Source organism: Grammomys surdaster, unplaced genomic scaffold (assembly GCF_004785775.1).
Source record: "Grammomys surdaster isolate TR1022 unplaced genomic scaffold, NIH_TR_1.0 167, whole genome shotgun sequence".
Lineage (NCBI taxonomy): Eukaryota > Metazoa > Chordata > Mammalia > Rodentia > Muridae > Grammomys > Grammomys surdaster.
In genome coordinates, this window is record NW_021604615.1 from 272,795 (window position 1) to 295,222 (window position 22,428).

The window sequence follows — 22,428 nt, forward strand, 5'->3', positions numbered from 1 at the left end:
GACACACAGACACACAGACACACAGACACACACACAGACACAGACACACACACACACATCATCTTTGGGTCTTTGTCACACTAAAGAATGAATCACTAGTCCCTTTATACAAAAACCATAATTTCAATTTGAAGTTAACTTTTAAATTTTTTCTGATGATTATTCCATCAAAAGAAATAATTTTAGTTTTAGTTTAATGAATGTCGTTCTGAAAGATTTTTTTCTTCTATAGTGTCTACTTCTCATCTGGTTGAAATCCCTTGTTTGTCTCATGAAATGATGGCCTGGGGTCCATTTCATTGTCTTTTTTCTCTAGAAACTCAGCATCATTTTTTCCAAGACATTTCTTGTATATGACATAAACTGTAAAAAACAATACATGGCATGTTAAGTAAATTTCAGAATGGAACCTTGAAAACTTATTTTGAATAGTGATTGCATTGTACAGCTCAGAAAGTAGTTTGTATTTTCTACAGAGTTGGAGTTATTGTGAGAAACCAACTTTCTTTTTGTTGTTATTGTTGTTGTTGTTCTATGATCACTGGTATGGGAGGAATGACTGCACTCAAAATGTCTGGGTGGAGAGATTCAGAGAATGTTTGCTTAGTACAAGTACATGATCTTTTCATGGCTTTAAGCTGTATATGGTACTTGACAGTAAGGAAAAAATTATTTTGTGTTGATTCCACTCCAGTTAGTGTAGTCTTCAACTAAATATACTGTATACCCATGTATAATGTCCAAGGCCTTGGTTTGATCATTCCCTGGGAAGAGACTTGGATCAGAATAGAATGCCTGGTCTTTTGGCTTCATCTATTACTTCCAGTTGTTGATCAGACTTTATTTCTCCTGTGGTACAAGTTTTTCTCAACATGTTTTGTTTTTCTATGTATCTGTTTGAACCTGTGTGAACTTGTATGTATATATGTTGTATTCAGGTAATGTGTGGATTCAGATTCATTTCTATGTATGTCTGTAATTTATAGAGGTCAAGGTTGTTGCTCCTCAAGAGCTATCTATCTTGCTTGTTGAAATAGGTGTCAGAAGCCATCTAGAAATGACTAAGGCATGTAAATGAGTTTCTAGAGATGGCCTACCATTTTGGATGGCCTGTGATAGGTGAGCTCTGAGATGCAAGGTCACCAGAGACTTCATCCCAAGATTGCTTCTTGCAGCTGATCTGCCTTTCTTGTCACTATAACATAGCCTAATGATTCCTGGGCATTATTAGCCTACCCTATTGGGCAGATTTCCTGCAGATCAACATGACAATGTACTCTCATTTCATAATAGATGAATTGATGATTTTATAGAGCTCTTAAGTTGATACCAGTAATCCCAACTCCCCTGTAGAATAAAGCTTTGAATAGAGGTCTGCAAACCTTCATGTGTCATGGGCTAATTGCACCAGGATAAGAAAGCAGGGTTGAAGCAAGTTTGTGATCAAGGAAAAATATTCATTATAGGTCAGATCCAAGGATGAAGCCACAAGTATGCACTATGATAAAGCAAGGCCATGCAAAATTGTTTTGAACTCAGAGCTTATAGAATGAAACACTGCTTTGATCTCTGCTTTTGTGTAACACTTTATCTATAAGGTAATTTTGCAAAGAACATTTTTCTAAGAAGGTATAAGAATGCCAGAGAGAAAAAATAAAGTGTGGCTTTTAGGGCTCTGCCCCACCCACACAATGTATATCTGTGGCATTTGGGGCTCAGCTCAATCCACAAACTATATATATGTATATGTCTGTCTGTCTATATGTATGTATTTACATACATATGTAGATATATGTGTGTGCATATAAGTATGCATCTGCACTTGTAAAGTTGATGAGACAGGTGGTCAGGCCTGACCAGTGTGTGTGTGTGTGTGTGTGTGTGTGTGTGTGTGCATGTGTGCGTGTCTGACTTTTTTTTCTTTCTCTGTGAAATTGCCAAAAGTCATCAGCTCTTGGCTCCAGAACAGTAAGAGTTATATTGCCAGAAGATGTCTTCTGGCTTCCTGATCAGTGAGAGAGAGAGAGAGAAAGAGAGAGAGAGAGAGAGAGAGAGAGAGAGAGAGAGAGAGAGAGAGTTATAAGGCCAGAGATCATTAGTCTTTGGCTTTCATCCAATTCTGTGTCCCACCTCAGTACCTGACCCCTGCCAGGACTGTCCCCTGGCAGACAAGTTTTCTACTAGCCTGAAACTCACTGGTTAGGGTAGACTGGATGTTCAGAAATCTCAGCAATCTACTTATCTTCATTACCTCAAAGCCAGACCCCTAATAAATCCATGCAATGTTGTTTGAAAAATAGCACTGAGATATTAGTGTGATAGGAACCTGTAAGCACATAGATACATGCTAGAGCTGGGAAGAAAAATAAAGCAAAGATAACTGAAACTATCTCAGGGCAATTCACAACTTAATATTCATAGTGTATTTTTTTATCATACATGTCTACTTTCCATTTCCTATTAAAATGTCACGAAACATTAAAGGAAAGTTTGTTTTAAATAGGACATTAAAATTGAGCATTAAAGCCAGAAGTTGGAAAGAACCCAGATGCCCTTCAACAGAAGAATGGATGCAGAAAATGTGGTACATTTATACAATGGAGTACTACTCAGCTATTAAAAACAATCAGTTCACAAAATTCCTAGGCAAATGGATGGAGCTGGAAAATATCATCTTGAGTGAAGTGACCCAATCTCAAAAGAACATACATGGTATGCACTCACTGATAAGTGGATATTAGCCCCAAAGCTCACAATTTCTAAGAAACTACGTATAGACCACATAAAACTCACATAGAAGAAGGAAGACCAAAGTGTGGATGCTTTGGTCCTTTCTAGAAGGAGTATCAAAAGTTTCAACCAGAGCTCCCAAAGTCTAAACCACCAGCCAGAGAGCACAAAGGGAGAGACTCATGCACCTGTATAGGGAATTGAGGGTGACCTTGTTAGACTTCAGTGAAAGTGGAGGGCCATGGTCCCTGAAAGTTTGGATCCCCTACTGTGTGGGAATTCGAGAGCAGGGAGATGGGACTGGGAGAATGTTTGGAGCACACCCTCACAAATATTAGGAGGAGGGGGTATGGGATAAAGGTTTTGGGGGAGAATGGGAGAGGAGATAACATTGAAAGGTAAATTCGTATAATATTGAATAAAAAAACCACACAGATAAAGGGTCTTAAAAAACAAAGAGAGGGAGAGAGTTTACTTATTTTAAATTAATTTCAAAAGTTTCTAGGAGTTGCTAATTGGCTAAGATCCTATTTTAAGCTCTCTATAAAATAATTTAAGTCTCTGTTCAATATTCTCAAGAGAGAGGTAAACCTTAATTTTCCTCAACAATTAATTGACAAAAGAGAGATAATCTCACAAAAAGTAGAAGAAGCTATTACTAATCAATATATTATATAGTCTGATTAGTTGTCAGTGATGCTATAACAGTCCTTTGACAAAAGATTATTAATATAGATTTATATATCCTTAAATAGGGTCTTCATGACTCTCTGAGTGTGGAAGGAGTGACTGTTGGTGCTTCTACCCTGATTTTACAAGAACTCTGAAAAATTGGCTTTAAAAACAAAAGAGGGGGAACGGTACCCCCTCAGAAGGAGTCCCCCTGAAATACTCTCCATCATGCCTTGTTCACTTTTATCTCTCTAAAGCTGAAAGCTCATGGCAAATCTGCTGCTGACTGCCTCTGGCACCACCAAGACCAACAAAACTTTGCCACAGATATGGGGAAGGACCCTTAAAGGGAATGGCCCAGACCCAGTTCCCTTATGGGGCCGAGGACTGATATGCCTGTCCGATACCACAGAAGGCACAGCTAACCAGCTACCAAAAAGATTAATGAAAAAAATAGATACCCCCACAAAGCTAGGCCCAACCACAAATACGATGAATAACAATTTACATCCAGGGAAGAGAAATCTCCCTGAGAATCCCCTTCTTTTTCCTTTGCAGGTAAAAATGAATCACCCGTGATGTTGGCGGTACGAAGTTCTAATCCAGATGCTGGCCTCCGAACTTATACTACTCCGACCTTTGAAGGGCCACTGACAAGAACATCAAACAGCTAGAGATTGATATCACTAATCTGAAGAAATCCCTCGTTTCGCCGTCTGAAGAGACCTCCTAAAATCGCAAAGATCCTTATTGGACTTGATTTACTCTATTACAATAGAAAAGGCTGTATACAGCTCTTGACTGTGTACAACCCTCAAAGAAGAAGGTTGCCTTTACATAGACAAGACAAAGAGGGTTAAAGAGAGCATGAAATAGGTAGTGAAGCCTAAGAAAAATCAGAGAGAGAAAGAGACAGATGAATGCTGGTACAAGAATTGATTTGCAGCCTCTCCAAGGTTGTCAACCCTATTTCCTTCCATCTTGGGACCATTATTTGGGTTCTTTTAGCTTTTTTCTGCTGGTCCCTGGCTCTCAAATAAGCGGACTAACTCTGTGATACAACAGATAAATAATTTCATAGCAAAACCTACTCAGATACATTATCATAAGTTAGCTATGGAGGACCACGATACTCAAGATGAGGTTGTTACTTTATACAGGGTGTTTCCAAAACCCATCTCCACCCACCCTAAAAGGGGGTACTTCTGCCCCTAGACCAAGCAGAGAGGGGCCACCCAGAACCCACTCTGACAGGCGATCTAAATTCTTGCTTAGACTGCAAGGCTAAGCACTGCAAGGGAATATCAACAAAAGATAAAAATATCTATCTGGGTTCCCTGAGGGACAACCCTGACTGCATAGGGGTTGATGTCAAAAGTATCCCCTCTCCAGGAAAAAGACATTGGGATGGGTATGGCCCTCATGCCTCACTGGACAACGACAGGGGGACTGGATCCATTACAAGGTCCCCTTCAAATACTGGAGGTCAGGCCTCTATCCCCACCTTCGCAAGTTTAGAATTGCCACAGCCCTTCTATTTAGAGAAGGGAGGAGATGTCAGGGGCAGCCCTGCTTACCCACTGAAGGCCTAAAATCAGCCATAGGCCTAAAATCAGCAATAGGCCTGTCATACATGTATACTAACACCAAGTCTTGGGTCTCAGTGGAAAAACATTGAAACAGATGGCTATAAGCTAATGTCAACAGGCAGCTTTTGTGGAAATTTATAAGCCTGAGTAGTCATAGACCTTGTAAATAGGTAGCCTTGGCAGACAATACCAACTTAGATAAGGACAATTGAGTCATAGGCAGTGTCATAGTGACTTGTCCCCTGAACCTTCACCCAGCCGATACCCGGTTCTGAAGATATCTGTATTCCCCCTGAACACCCACACTCCAGTGTCATTCCCTTCCCCACATCCTGCCTTTCTGTGTTTATACCCCTGTGTGAATTATGATTTGAGAAACAATTAAAAAAATGAGCATTAAGTAACATCAGGCTTTAGATAGTCAAATGTAAGGAAAATTTTCGTTTGGTAAAGGCCAGTTGGTATAGGCCAAATGAGGATGAAATTATGCTATCATAGAATAAAATAAAAAACTGGCTATCTGTCTTTGGTATATCTTTGCTTACACATCTTCAATTATATGGATATTTAAAATTGATATGTGTGAACTTAAACTCCTGACTTATGATTTTATATGATAAATATGGTTAGCCATTTTCTGATTAATACCCTATTTACAAAGTATATCAAGACAAGGCTTTTTTTTTTTTGAAAAAAAAATCACTAAAACCTGGGTTCCTTGGAATCATTAAAAGTTTATAAGGAAATGTTCCTCACAAGTTAATAAGTTTGACTACTGAGGAAGAGAAAGTCAACAAAGAGAATCCATCTCCTTTGCTTTTCTCTTTAAAAAGTCCCTCTAAGGCCTATATAAAATTATAGTCTTTTCATCAGCATATATGAAGTCATGATAATTGACTTCAGTGAATACATTTTCTTTCAATTTGTACAATTCACTGCCAAAAATGGAGAATCTTAAGTCTGTTTTTATCAAACCCAGGATTTATCCAAAAAGAACATCATTGTAGAATTTGATTAGCATTATTCCTTACTTCCTAATATTATTGCTGCAAAGACGAGCTGGAAAACAGTATAGATGAGTGGGAAGGTGAACACAAGGTTGAGATCCTCAGGCGAGAAGGAGAGCTGTACAATGGTGGAACACAGCTGGGTGTTCTGCATTCCGGTTTCCAAGGCAACTGTTCGGCACCTGGGAGTAAAATGTATATGCCTTATTTGTTATTTGTCTTATGATAAAACACAAAGGGAAGGTATGATAAGAGCATGAACACAAATTGTAATTTTTGTCTTTTCTCCCTCCCTCTCTCCCCCTCCCTCCCTCTTTCCCTTCCTTCAGCCCTTCTTTCCTTTCCTCTTTCCCTACCTTAATTCCTTTATTCTCTTCCTTTGCTCCTCCTTCTTCTCTCTCTACTTTTCTTTTTTCCTATTTTCTGCGCTCTCTCTCTCTCTCTCTCTCTCTCTCTCTCTTTTCTTTCAATATAGGTTTCACCAAGTTAGGTTCTTCTAACTTGTGGCAATCCTCATGCTTTAGTTTCCCTGTTGTTGAGATTACAAGCACATACCTAAATTTTATCTCTGCTTTTAACATACATATTTTGGTGTATACATTTTGACATATAACTTTACATTGAGTAAGTTCATTAATATATAAAAACTACTACATATATAAATATAATATATATAAATATATAATTATATATATAATTATAAATATATATAAATATAATTTTAACTTTAATGTTGTGCATGGATGTGGGTATATTCATGTGTATGCAGGTGCACATAGTAACCAGAGACATTGGGTGCCCCCGAAACTGGAGTTATAGGTGGTTGTGATGCTAGGATGAAAATTCGGCTTCTTTGGAAGAGCAGTACATGCTCTTAACTACTGTTCCTTTTAACCCTTCCCAATATATTTATAACATGAGAGGTAGATTCATTTATAACAACATTTCATAGGTTGCAAAGGAGGTTCATTTCATCCCTTTCAAATTATTTCCTTAGTAAAAGTATATGAGAAAGATCAGGGCTCAGAAACTATTGAACTATGGTATTTCTCATAGACATTTATTTTAAAATAAATTTTGTTCTAATTCAGTATTGATAAAAAATCTGCAAGATAAAAATTAATGTTCTTAATCTTCAATAAATAGAACTAATATAAAGTGTATGTGTAGCCCAAACTCCTTTAGTGAGTGAGAGGCAGGCTTCTCCTGAGTCTACCTGGCTCAAGCCCAACACTTGTGCGCAGCACTGTTTAAGTGTGCTCACCTCTTTCTCAACTGCATATTCCTACTTGTTTCTTTATCTGATTTCCTGTGTATTTATCAACTTAGGTAAAGCATTTGGAAATAAATGTTTTTAGATAAATGACAAGATTTCTTTAGTGTTTGTCACCTTTAGGAGGCGAGCCTATTTGGAGATGGTTAGAGAAACCTACAGATATTTCACAGGACTAAATTCACTACTTGAATGAAACATATTCTGCTTACTAAACCAGAGTATGTAGCAAAGAAAAAAAGCTTTACTTCATAGGATAAGGACTAATGAAGAAAAATATCAGGGAGTAGAGGACAAAAGCAATCAGTACTTTTTGAAGATTTATATAATTTTTGAACAAATTATGCTATTTAAAAATGATGTAACCAGTGATTGAATGTAAAGGGTTTTGAACTTGGCACCAGTAGTTTCATCTCCTATTGGTTGAGTATGTCTTTCACCCAAGTTCAAATATTGCCAACTTATAACCCTTGGTACCTAAGAATGTGACCTTATGTGGAAACACGGTTACTGTAGATATAATTAGTTAAGACGAGGTTATTAGGGTGGCCTGTAATTTAATGTGACTCATGTAATTATAAAAAGGGGGTAATTTCAACTCATAATACATGCATAGAAGTAATAAAACATGATGAGACATAAGGAGAAGATAGGCATAAAAACCTGTTTATTGGAAGTGAGAGACTTCCAATAAATCCTCCTCCACAGACCTCAGAAATCAACTCCATGCTGCTTTAATGATTTACGACTTGTGAAACAGTAAGAATGTGCCTTTTTGTTGCCAAAATGATTCACCTTGGGGTAGTTTTTCTTATTTTTTATTTAAATATTTTATATGAATGGATATTTTGTCTGTATATATTCTTATGTACCACATGTATGTTTGGTGTTTGTACAGGTCAGAAAATAATGTTGAGTATCCTAGAACTGGAATTACAGATGATCATGAGCGGCCATGAAGGTGCTGAGACTCAAATTTGAATCTTCTAAAAAAGCAGCCTGTCCTCTTAATTGCTGAGCTATTTCTCTATGTCCTATGGTTGTTTTATAATGGCACCACAGAAAACTATTGCAACAGCTGTTATAAAGTAAAATGCTCAACCTCATTTATTTAAAACTCATACCTGTACCAGGGTTGACCAGCTAGTCTAGCCAGGAAGAAACCCAGGCTGTAACCAGCTATAGGAAATATCGTTCCTATAATCCACAGTTTGGGTTCAATGATCCAGGCACTTTGGTACAGTATTCCTCCAACCACAGCTATGAGCACAATGAGAATTGCACCTGCGATGGATCCAACCTGGAAGAAAAGGCATAAGTGAACATACTTGTTTCAAAGTGAATGTAGAGATGTTTGTTAGAGATGAAGTTTGTGGCCAAACAAAACTTGTGGTCAGTTCCTTTGGGAGAATGAAGATACAGCTTTCTATGTCCCTTTAGCTTCATAGGAAGAGAAGGGCTTCTTCTGTGTTTTAGAGACTAAGAAAACAACAGGACAATATATTCATGCTTAATTGGCTCTAGGAAGATTTCTGAAATTTTAGAACACCCTGTACTCTCGTATAAAAGGAAGAAAATCTATCCTAGCCAGAGCCTAGAAGATCTATTTTTTTCCAGTCATACTTCTTTCTATCATATGTCCTTTAGTAAGCCATAAACCTTTTTCAATTTTCACTTATTTTTACTTGTTATTGGGGACAAGATCCTTCCTCAGTCACATTTTATGTTTGTATCACCATGAGAAATAAATAAAAGTTTTCATAAAAGTCCAATAAGATTAAAAATAAGCTATTCTCTTTGTTTTTCCTTTTAAAATAGCTTAATTTTGCTATGTGTATGTCAATGTGTACATAATTTTGCTATGTATATGTCCATGGAGGGCCTTGGATCCCCTGGAGCTAAAGTTACTGGTAGATTTGAGAAGCCTGATATGGGTGCTCTGCAAGAGGAGTACACACTCTTAATGGCTGAGCCATTTGCATTTTCTTCTCTTTTTTTAAATTAAACTTAAAAACATCTGGAAATGAGAACTTTGTTTTTTTTTCTATAAAACAAAAAATGCCAAATACCTTATCCCTCCACATCCTACAAACTAGTATCGACCAGTTTTTGAGCACTGAGTTCTGTGATATTCTAGGTAAGAGAAAAATATGCTATACCTTCTCAAAAAAGCTGCCTAGATATATTTTATAGCATAAACTCAGCCTATATGACAGAAAGATCATTTGAGAATAGATTAAAACTAAAGGGTCACACTTGAATTTGTGGCTTAAAAGCTGGATAGAAATCTATTCCTCAGATAGGATCAAAAAGAATATTCTCTAAGGAAAGATTTTATGACTGACAAAGGCAAGTCTTCCAGAAGGTAGTGTGAGAATAGCAAAGCTGGGGAGATGGAAAGACCATCTCATTCCAGTTGTGACTGCAGAGCACTGAATTGTGCAGTCTGCACCATGCATGGGATACTTACTTTAAGTATAATCTTCGCTTTTTGGGGCCATTTGTGATTTACAAACATTCCAATGGAAACAGGAATAACAAGGGCAACCAAAGAAATGCCTAACAAAGATGAAAACAACATTAACACGTGGAAAAGAAAATGTAAATAGCTTGGAAAAAGCTTAGCAATGTTTCTAACTCCTTGAATACTGAAAACAGAACGTAGAATTTGAGCATACAGATACACTCACATGCATGCACACACTCACACACAAATTCACACATCCACATATATATATCTATACACCTCTCTCTCCATTACAGTTAATAATAGGTAGAAAAGTCATGATATAAATAATTTATTTAAATCTAGAGATGATTATTTCCTTATATTAACAACCTACTTTCATTCTATTTGTCAAAAATTTTGATGTTTTAGTCTATTAGGTCTTTTTTTTCTGACAATATAGTCAGAAAAAGTACCTTCCAATACTTTGTGTATATATGTGTTTATATATGTTCTTGAAATATAGGTAGGTTATATTTTATAGTAGCCTGTTACTTTATGGTGTTAGAAATATACCTTTATAAATTTTAAAATGGAAGAAAATATAAAAAAACACTACTTACTAGCCATAAGAATTTTGAAGGTTAACAAACTCTAGTTAAAATTCATTTCAGTTATTCAAATTTATGACACAGTTGTGAGAGAATAAGATGAAAAAATCATACCTTAAGTTTTCTGTGAGATAATATATCTAGCACCCTCTCATGTAATTATAATTCTTTGCAGCTCAGTGTTAACCCAACCAGATAAAAGAGTCATACTTAAGCTTCACCTTGGGAGATTTACTGCCTTTCCTGTGACATACAATTTGTGTCTTTATATTATTTAACACTTGTTTGCCCAATAGTCCCTTTGTTAAACAGACCACTGGAGACTTCCAACTTCTCATGGGCAGTTTCTTTTTCAAATTCTGTTTTAAACAAGTATGAGAAAGTGAAGCCAAATAGTAAAATTTTGAGAATAGATGTCTGTCTAGCATTGGATAGTTTGACCCAGGTCTGGCTCACAGATTATAGATTGAAAGCTCGTACATATTAAGGTAAAATGAATCTAAAAACATAATTTTTATAGCATCTTAGATCTCCTGTCAATGTATCAACAATTACTGTTGCTTACAAATTAGTCAGAATTAAAATAATAACTAAGAGAAAGAAAATAAAAAAGGAAGAAACAAGGGACAATAAGATAGATAAGAACTACTCCTACTCAGGAGAAAGGGTACAGGAAGACTTATGGAAAAAGGTGTTAGATCTAGTGGTCAGGTCTTCTACAAAGTTCCTTTGGTTATTCCTGTATCCACCATTTTGAAAAGATTTTATTTCTTAGATATCTAGACCACAGTATAAATTTTATTAAGTTTCTAGGCTTAGAATTAAAATTATCTTGACATAACTGGTTGACTCCTTTGGTCTAGAATCCTCCTATTTTTGGAGGAGTGTCTGCTGACAGGGCAGTATGAAGAGAACTTTGAAAACTCCTGGCAGAAGCATTTATTCTTTGGGCCAGGTAAAGCCAATGAAGTTTTCAGTTACCATTTCAAAGACCATTTTGGTTCCTTTTCCAGCAGTATGGTCCCTTCCTATGAAGGAAAGATGCTGTTATGCTTACTCTCCAGAGACTGGGGAGCTAGCTTTCACCTCTCCAGATTTCTCATTTTACTGACTTGTATATGCTCTCAGTGTAAGATGCCTGTCTGTACATATCCAAAAGGGGATGTTTACACATATCAAAACCATCATGTGATCTTTTCTTAAGACTACACAATGGGACTAGAAATAAAGACAAGGAGAAGAAGAAGGATGAGAAAATAATGTTGACTGAAAGCTGTAGCTTCTTTAGATTTCACTGTGCTGTGGTGATATGTATAATAATGTTGACATCAGGCACCCACTGTATGACACAGAACAGCTTCAGTGGCTCAAGCTCCACAGGGTCTGTTTTTCAGCCACATCAGCATCTTCAGGATTCAGCAGCACTTTTAGAGTGGGAGAGGCACACTGAGCAATGGAAGCTGTCAGAAGCACAGTGCCTGCAGAGTAGGCTGGAGAGCTTGCCAGTATCTATTCCCAGCTTCTCAATAATCTTTGGAAAATTAAATTATTACCCCAAGCCTCAACAACCTCATTTATAAGTGATGACAATACCTCATGAAGCTGCCAGCTCATTTTTATACACATTAAAAGATTAAAAACAAACAGGAAAAATGTCACTTTGTACAACAACCTGGGAAGATGTTGTAAACAAATAATTTTGGCGTTCAAAATTCAATTTTTATGTTTTAAAAAATATCTTCTGTGTTTCTATTCTTTCTTTCTTTTGATCCTTATGAGGTTATTCCCCATGGATTTGAAATCCATTTCTTATTTTCTCATTTCAAAATTTGACTTGGTGGTCACCATGACATACACCTTGAGTTCCTTGAGGGAGGCAGATCTCTGTAAGTTTGAGGACAGCCTGGTCTACATAGCAAGTTCCAGGACAGCCAGAGAACTACATTGTGATACCTTGTTACAAAACAAAGAAAACAAATCCAACTCAAAGTTTGTTTGTCTATAAGCCATCCACACAGTAGTTCTGATTTGTTAATCTTCCTGTGGGACATTTTCTAGAAAGGACTCACTATCAAAAAAAATATTTTAAGGCTTAAATTATTTGTTTTAGCACTGAATGATGTCCAATCAAAATTGTTTAATTAGCTTTGAGATGCCTACAGTTCAGTTTAGTGTTTAAACAGAAGGGATTATTTAACTCTAGGAAAGGTTTTCAATAGGGAAGAGTTTGAGATGCAAGCAGCATATACACTTGGGCTTAGGTGTCACTCTAAATCCTGTTTGAAGGAGATTCTACTGTTACTTGGGAGTTCCTCAGGGGACAATAGGAAGATCTTATACATACAAAATTCCCCATTGAAATCAAGGAGAATTTACAATTTAGTATATATAATAGGGGTGGGAGAGAGCAGAAACTCTGAAAAACTGTACTACAGATGTCTACCTCACAGTCAGTCCTCACAAAATTTATTCTCACTTGTCTCTAGGATAAACAATATTTAATTATTGAAATGGAAGACACTTTTAGACTAGTTTCCTACTCCTACAGGAATTTCTTTTCTAAATATCTTTGAGAGTTTCTGTTTGACCTTGGATGTGTGCTTCTTTCTGTTAATAGAAAACCTAAGCCATTCTGAGGCAGTTGAGGGAAGAATTCTTTGTGATGTCAGCTTAAAAGCAACTGTCATGCATTGTACCAGATGACTGGTACTAATCATCATTTCTCATCTGTACTAGTCATCTGTAACTCATTTCTGTCATTTCTGTCAGGGTATTTCTGAGAGCTTTGCACATGATGGTAGTTCTTTTAGCCTGTCCCTGACTCCATCTCCATGTTATACCAACTGTTTCATCATTTATCATTTCTTTCCTTCCCAAAACAGAAAAGAAGCTTCTTCAAAATGGGAAGGCATGTAGGAGTTGAAATGAGTAGGGATGGAGTCATAACTAGCAAATTTGACTTCCAAGACATGAAAATAGGAGAGTACCATTGAATTGACTTTTTGGTCCTATCTCTAAGAACTGCAGACAAAAATGGAGATGAGCCTGAGGAAAAGAAGGTCCAGCAACAGGCCCAAAGTGAGATCCAACTCAAGGGTAAGTCCCAAGGCCTGACATTATTACTGAGGCTCTAGAGTGCTCACAAAAATGGAACTATCAGACTACCCTCTGAAAGACCCAGCAAGCAGGTGAAAGAGTCAGATGTAGCTATTTATACTCAAGCAATAGACAAAAGCTGCTGACCCCTCTGGGCTGAATTAGGGAAAAGCTAGAAGAAGCTGGGGAGGAGGGTGAGCCTGTAGGAGCAACAGCAGTCTCAATTAACCTGGACCCCCGAGGTCTCTCAAACCAGTCAGGAAGCATATACCAGCTGATATGAGGCCCCCAACGCATATATAGCAGAGGACTGCCCGGTTTGGGTTCAGTCAGAGAAGATACACCTAACCCTCAAGAGACTTGGGGCCCCAGGGAATGGAGAGATCTGGTGGTTTGGGGGTTTGGGGGTGGGGACATCCTCATGGAGACAGGGGTGGGAGAGGGGGTATGGGATGTGGAACAATCAGAAGGTGGACCAGGAGGGGCATAAAATCTAGAGTGCAAAAAAAAAAAAAAGATGTGGAGTAGTGACTGAAGGAAAGGCCATCCAGAGACTGCCCCACCTGGGGATCCATCCCATATAAAGTCACTAAACCCAGACACTGTTGTGGTTGTTAAGAAGTGCTTGTTGGGCTGGAGAGATGGCTCGACCATTAAAGACTAGGCTCACAACCAAAAATATAAGAAGTGCTTGCTGACAGGAGGAGCCTGATATCGCTCTCTCCTGAGAGGCTCTATCAGAGCCTGACAAATATAGAGGTAAATGCTCACAGCCAACCATTGGACTGAGCACAAGGGTCCCCAGTGGAGGAGTTAGATAAAGGACTAAAGGAGTTGAAGGGGTTTGCAACCCCATAGGAAGAACAACAATATCAACCAACCAGACTCTCCCAGAGCTCCCAGGGACTAAACCACAACCAAAGAATACACATGGAGTGACCCATGGCTCCAGCTGCATATGTAGTAGAGGATGGTCTTGTCAGGCATCAATGGGAGGAGAGGCCCTTGGTCCTGTGAAGGCTTGATGCTCCAGTGTAGGGGAATGCCAGGGTGGGGAGTGGAGAGTGGGGAGTTGGTGAGTGGTTGAGGGAACACCCTCATAGAAGCAGGGGGTGGGTGCGGGGATGGAATAGGGAGTTTCAGGGGGGGAATTGGTAAAAGGGATAACATTTAAAATGTAAGTAAATAAAATATCCAATAAAAAGATTAAATAAAATTTTAAAAAATTAAAAAATTTAAGCTAAAAAATAGGAGAGTACTATTAAATTGACTTTTGTGTCAAGTTATGGTTCACAGTTGAGGATAGAGAGCAATACATTTTATTCAGGACTGTCAATTTTGCCACTCACTACCACTTACTATTCTGAAGTTTTGTTTTGATTGTGTGTGTGTGTTTCTTTAATTTGAATGTGTGGTATAAGTACCCTTTTCCATAAAATCACCACAGGAAAAATGGTGGCTTCTACTTCCAGCAGCCTAATCCTCCTCAGGACAGGTGGCTAGGTAAAAGCTGCATTTCTAAAGCTGTTTCTTTCCCATGTTAATTTGAACTGAGACAAATTTGTTTTTCTTTGTGGAGTTAAGTTTTAGAGTTTACATTCTATCAATACTCTTACAAACTCCAGGGTAAATTCATAAAGAAATTGTACGTGGGAAAATATCTACCCCTAGTTCAAAGGGAAATGATGCTTAGATATGAGCATGGAGGCTGATCTGAGATCTTATCAGGGACTAAGCAGATAGCTTGAGAATAATAGGAAGTATCCTGCAGAGGAATTACTTACCAATGCTATCATAGGGAATCACAATCGTTCCTGAGTCAACCCACATCTTGGTATAGATGAAGAGGCAAAGGGGCATCATTCCAAGGGCAAGCAGTGTGGAGCAAGTGGTCATGCTAATGCTGAAATGAAACAAACAGCTTGAGGTGTCTACCTATGGTTTCTAGGGGAGATGCTCTTTCATTTTTAAGTTCTGTGAGAATCAGACTCAACTAGCACATCATTCCGTATGATAGAAATAAACATTGGCTATGTTCCTAAAGTGCCTGATTTTGGTCAGGGTCACTGGTACTTGACATTGTCCTGTGTAGTCTGTATCATCCTTCACTCAGTATTTGTTCTGAAAGATAGAGGGTAGTCAATGATGCTTAAAGTTAATTATTGAAGAAGGTATCAGGTATCTGGGCTTGTGAACTGTTGTATATGATTTTTTCATTTAAGCATAACTTATCATACCAGGTTGTCTTGGAATAGAAATTACATTGGCTTAGTAGCAATGGCAATGATATAAGGAGAAGAGTATGATGCTAATTAGTCTATGATAATGATAATGGAAGTAGTGATAATTTTCCTATAGAAAGGATGTAGAGAGGGTCATAGGACCCCATCCAGAATTCCAGTCTCAAACTCATTTCCTTTTGCACCATCTCCATATCCTAGTGATATTGGGAGCTGCTGCAGTGCACAGGAAGCAGATGGTTGATTGCAAGTGGGACTCTGCCCATATGGGGTGGACTTTGTGGTGATGCATGTCTGAGGTTACACTTCTAGCAGTAACTTCTTTCCTGTGCTTTGTGAGTAAGTTCAATAAACTCACTGGTTCACAAGTGGATTTTGGTGAAATCCTTTCCTTTGTCTCTTATCAAGGTAACTAGGTGTTTGTTCACATCTTCCCTGGTAAAGTTAATGTAATATCACTGTTTGAATAGACAATAAAAGAACAGAAAACACTTTGTTTCCTGTGGGTGCCTGACTAAGTAGGTAGATTTTAGCATTTGATCTGTAAAAATCTATTAAATTAAATTAAGCTATTTTCAGCGCTATGACAGACAATGGAAGAGAGATTTTGCGCACTGGGTCTTCCTGTACTTCTTCAAAATTTTCTGGACACAAGGGTACATTCTCTGCTTGTAAATTAGAGGGGCTTAATACCTGCGCTCTGAATGCACATACTGGATTGGAAGAATGTGATATCCCTTAGTTTGTGGGTCTGGGCAATGCACTGGAATTTTCTTTGTCACTGTTACCTCACAGACTACAAAGAATTAAACAGCCATTTGGTGGAGTTTGGTTTCTAGAACAATATTAAGAGAAACATCAGTTGCATTTACAGTATATGTCTCCTCCAAAACAAATAACTATGCCATGGTAAGGAAAGTAGATGAAGATGAATGATTTTATCTCAATGCATCTGTTAATAAATTTATATAATTTGGGAAAAATTAGAAACAAAGTCTATCAGGGGTCTTAACTTCTTTAAAAATCTTTTTAAATGAATGAATTTAAAATAAGTATAAAAGATTCCAATTAAAATGTTGTGCTAATAGAGTTAAAATACCATGAAAGTAAATCAATACAAAAAGATTCATTTAAAACAGTTCCTGAAGGCAGGGAGACTAATATAATATGTTTTTGCCCACATATAAAACCATATCTGTCTGTCTGTCTGTCTGTCTGTCTGCCTGCCTGCCTGTGACTCAGTCCCTGTTTGTAGGTCTGTCTACCATCTATCTATCTATCTATCTATCTATCTATCTATCTATCTATCTATCTATCTATCATCTATCTATCTATCATCTATCTATCTATCTATCTATCATCTATCTATCTATCTATCTATCTATCTATCTATCTATCTATCTATCATCTATATCATCTATGTTAGACATGATGTAACCAATTCTCTCTTGAATTTTCCAGAAGGAAATATATATATGATTGGTCCTATTAACTTTTTATCATTCCTGGGGTATGTGTGCTAACAAAGCAGTGTACCTCCCAAGGATCTACACAGCCAATGGTTGTTTGATGATGGAAGACATTTTCTTTAGTAGGGTAGCTAGTCCATGCTCCTGTAAGAAACATTTCACTCATGCTCTTATAAGTACTCCCAGTTAAACTTGTGGGTTTCTTTAGCTAGATTTTCATGAAATCATCTCTGCTTCTGTTGTTGGTGTCCTACCTGTGGTAAGTAGTTCTTTATTCAGATCTCCTCTGAAAAATGTCACACTACGATATATAACAACCTGAAAGCAGAAAGCACTAAGCACAAGAGTAAAACTGTGGGGAAGATATTGGGGAGTGAATCTTAATGAAAGCACAATAATGTAATGTGTTGTTTTACATACCAACTAAAATGAAATAAAAGAGTTTCTCATAAGTTTGACTTTTTGTCAGAGATGAACTTAATATAGACAAACAAAACTATATATTCATTACTAACAGTTTTTTATTCTTTTTGTAACTTACACACTGTTATTTGCAAATTTGCTCCACCTTCTTCCTTCTTTCATTGTTCTGATATTCTTTGTTTTAACCTACTCTACAACAAAACTCCCCCCCCTTTTTTTTTTTGCTGTACATCTAGTACATCCTCATAGAGAGAAGGGAATTCAGGGTAACAGGACTCCTTATCAGGTCATAGTGAAGAGGAGAAGGGCAAAATACAAGGATAGATACTAGAAAGAAGTCAGAATTATTCTCTTTTGTTTCATAAAAGTTTGAATGAGAATTATTTTCCAACTTAAGAAATTATTTTGTGGTATTGAGTTTTATGTGAGAAATTTCTTAGTGAAACTTTATGGAAGAGAAAATATGGAAGTTGGAAAATGAAGTGTTTAGATGTAGTAGAACTCATAAATAAGATGTTGAGGAATAAATAAAAGGAGGGTAGAAGTTTATGTTATCTGAGCTAATATCAAGAACAAACAAAAATTATGTCGAAAAGGTCCACAGAGAATTTTCATAAACAGTAGGGAGAGCAATGACTTCATGGAACAAAAATATATTTTATGGGAAAAAATTTAAGTTTTATAAATGGCATAAGTGTAGGAAATATAAATAATTCTGAAAGATCACATTGGAATGCTAAAATCAAATGAATTTCAAAGCTAAAATATAATTTGGCTTTAATTATTCTCAGATTCATCTATTAACTGTTAGGAAAAACTTTTATGTACTTGGGGGAAAGAAATTCATAAGTAAAACTCAGGTATATGTTGAGGAATTGAGTGTAATCAATGATAAGGATATATAAAGACTGCAATCACATCAATAGCAAAACTCCACCTCTGAAACATCAGCAGAAGTGTGTTTGACTCTGCAGACTAGGCAGGTGATAGATACAATATGACCAGAGGTCAAGAACTAAGAGGAGTACAGTAGATATTGTGTGTCTGGAACCCAAATTTGACACTGACAGTCACCAACCTGATGATGTTGGCAAAGGTTAATTTTTGAAAATTAACCTGAAAAACCTTAATTTTTCTCATGTGTCAATGAAGAGGACCCTAAGATTCTTTGGAGAGTTAAATACATCAATGTTCTTTAAGAACTTAGTCTTATATTTAAAAGTCACAGTGTCTAAAGAACAGTAGCTAGTAAAAATAAATTTCAAGTGGAGATGGAGCAGACAATGTTCTAAGAATACAGAATTAGAAATATAAACAGTAGATAATGCTTCATCTTTAGAAATTATTCTGAGACTTAAGTTGTTCAATACTCACTCCAGAATAATTAAGTTTTAGAGGGCTGTTACCAAGTAGCTGATATTGTATTTTCTTTAAAGAAATGTTTAAACATGTTTTCCTAACATGAAATATGTAACATAATCTTTTCAAAACATTTTTTATTCCCTCCCTCCCTCCCTCCCTCCCTCCCTCCCTCCCTCCCTCCCTCTTTCTTTCTTTCTTTCTTTCTTTCTTTCTTTCTTTCTTTCTTTCTTCCCTTCCTTTTCCTTCCTTCCTCTCTTTCTTTCTCTTTCTTTCTGTGTTTATGTTTTCACATGTATTTGTGTTTATGTATGAAAGTGTATACTTATGTGTATATGGATACCCACAGAGACAAAAAGGGGTCATTCTATGCCCTGGAGCTGGAGTTAAGCTTTGATTCACCTCATATGGGTGCTAAGAATGAAATCTAGGTCATATGCAAAACCAGTAAGTACTTTTATCCCCTAAGACATCTCTCTAACCAATAATGTTACCTTGCATTATAACATGACCACCTCCCAATGACAGAGGTCCATTATAATCTCTGTGTAGAGCATGGTGACACTACTATACTACAGAGTGATTTTACCTCAGCATAAGTGATGTAGGAGAATTAATATGGTACCATATTCAACTGATTTTATGTTCAGACATAATGTATGGTATTATGTTCAGGTACAGGTTGTACTGTTACAAGGCTATATTGTTTAAAACTTACAAATATTAAGAAGCTGTTTAGTGTAGGTCAAAGCCTCAGGGTCATTTCCTGAAGTCTGGTAGTTATGAGTTCCTGGAACTCTCATTCTCTGTGCATGTGCAGGTCAATAGTGTAGAAGCCTAAAAAGTCCTGATTACTATATTGTGGTTCACAGATTAACTAAATGTCAATAGCACTTACTATTCTGTGTTTCTTCACAGGGCTTTTCTTTAAGAATAGTAATATCTGCTGCTAGGCAGTAATTCTATGTCCTCAAGCAAAAATGAGTAATACATGCCCTTTCTTTTCTAAGTCATCAGAAAAATAGCACCAATAGGGAGTTGGTAACTAGTTCTCAGCTGCTCACCAGGCACCCAGGGGTTAACAGAATTGATGGCAGGTTGTCTAGCATTTAAAGAGCAGTAGCTAGAAACAGATTCAGAGACCAATAGCCAAATATCAGGCAGAGCTCAGAGAGTCTCACAGAAGAGTGGAAGAGTGAGGGATATAATTGAGGGAGCCAGAGGGGTCAAGGAAACCATAAGAATACCCACAGAGTAAACTAACTGGGACCCATGGAGCATCACAGAGACTGAACCACCAACCAAAGAACATACACAACTGGGCCTAGGCCTCCATGCACATATGTAGCAAATGTGCAGTTTGGTCTTCATGTGAGTCCCAAACACTGGTAGAGGATCTGCCTCAAAAACTGTTGTCTGTATGTGGGATCAGTTTTTCTAGCTGACTCCCTTGTTTGGTCTCAGTAGGAGAGGATGTACCTAGCCTTACAGAGACTTGCTGTGGGCCAGCTGGGGGATACCCAGTGGGGGCCCACTTGCTCAGATGAGAAGAGGAGGGGGGATGGGGAAAGGATTGTGGGATGGGTGACTGAGAGCAGGGCAGTGTTCAGGATATAAAGTGATTAAATAAAAACAAAACAAAGCAAAGCAAAGCAAAACAAAACAAAACAAAACAAAACAAAACAACAACAACAGCAGCACAAATCCCCTCAAACTGCTTTAGTCCCATTAATGTTTTTTTGTTTCTATTAGTCACCAGTCCTCCCTTCAACCCAGTGCTAGTCAAAACTGGCACAAGTTGTATTGGACAAACGTTACAGTTAGATTACTCTGTTGGAAAAAAGAGAAATTATTTTCTCCTTATTTTATAGAGAAGTAAGCATAGTTAAAAAATACTGCTGAAAACTTTTTCCTTATAATGTCAGCAGATTTAAAATGAATTTATGAATTCTTCATTAGATTTTTAACCAAGAAGTATTTGTCCAAAGGACAGGCTCTTTGGTGGAGCTGACATTGACCAGAGTTTATCATTTGATGAGAAGTTTGAGTTTGTATTTGCATTAAGACTAACTTGTCATCGCACAGAAAGTTTATCCTTATTCCATTGCAATAAGACTTTCTCAGTTGCAGTCTGTGGATTGGAGAAGAATTATTTATAAAAAACTTTGAATCTTTTCCCACAGATAATACAACTTCTTGTTAACTGAGTTAGAATTCAAAGTGCAAGCATAGTAATACAGACTAAGAAAGACAAATACCAAGTCTTTCTCTCAGAGGCTGATCTTGATTTAAATATACGCATAGCCATACGTGTACACAGGACTTGATAGAGAAGGAGATATCAGGGCAGAGCAGGGAGGGAATAAAGAAGATAATGGAATGTATGTGGCATGAAAGCAGGACAGGGAGTGGACCAGCAAGAGGGAGAGGGGGAACTAGATGGTAATGAGGAATGATTAGGAACAAAGCACAGTGATATACACACATATAAATGTCACACAGAAGCCTCCTACTTTGTGTGCTAACTAAAAATATTAAAAATACAAAATTAAAATCTAAATTACTGTTTGACTTAGGATGAAAACTACAAAAAATACACAGGCACAAAATAAAGTCCCCAATTCTAACAGCAAAGCAGCTGTCTCAAAATGCACATAGATGCACTTACTCTTTCCATTTAACTCCTTAGACATTTAGTCAGTACAGTAGATCAAATGGATATTGAAAAAGATACAGATTTTTCTAAGCTTAACCCCAGCTGGCTGCAGCAGTTACAGATTCTTATATCTTACCTGAGATCCATGTCACCATCTAGCCAATAGGCTAGGATATTGGAGCCAGTTCCTCCAGGGCAGCAACCCATAATTAACACCACCACAGCCTGTACAGGAAGGATGCCAGAGGCCACAGACAGGATAAAGCCTGTGAGAGGCATGATTCCAAACTGACAGAGGAAGCCCACGAAGATGCCCCATGGCCGCTTTATGTGACCGAGGAACTTGTGGATTTCCACATTGCACCCCATAGAAAACATCACCATGGCTAGGAGGACGGTGAGCACAATGCTCATCACTGTACTGAGAACTGCATTATAGTTGTCCTCAGGTACTAGGCAGGAATCACCTTTGCAGATAGTTGCATTTGGGGAGCAGACGGAGAAGTTATCCATCACTGCTTGTGCTGTGCAAATGGCCAAGTCCACAGAAGCACCAGTGCCCTGGTTCTGTCTCTACTGCCAGCTGAGTAATGCTTACTTTCAACACGCCAAACTTTTAAACCCTTTCTAAACATGTGGTACTTGGTGTCTCTTTCAAAAGCCACGTTAGAGAAGCAATAAAAAACAATAAACGCTAGTATGTCAGTTTCGAGAGGCTGCATTACAACATAGCACAAATAATGAATCATAAAAAGTCCAGAAAAACTACTGGCCAAGTCAGAAAGTTATAATTAATCATTTATTGGCATGATAATGAACTATGCCACACAGAAATAGCCATGTTAATGTTTAATGCC

The 22,428-nt window shown here is 37.4% G+C and overlaps 1 protein-coding gene across 1 annotated transcript; it reads right to left on the bottom strand.

Annotated features, from left to right (window-relative positions):
* Positions 1-38: 38 nt before the first annotated feature.
* Positions 39-22,084, bottom strand: Slc10a2 (solute carrier family 10 member 2). Its single transcript, XM_028766398.1, has 6 exons — positions 21,708-22,084; positions 15,209-15,327; positions 9,742-9,830; positions 8,396-8,571; positions 6,023-6,180; positions 39-363 (listed from the first exon to the last, which is right to left on the bottom strand). The coding sequence occupies exons 1-6, from the start codon at positions 22,082-22,084 to the stop codon at positions 236-238; spliced, it is 1,047 nt and encodes a 348-aa protein (XP_028622231.1). The 3' UTR covers positions 39-235.
* Positions 22,085-22,428: the final 344 nt, after the last annotated feature.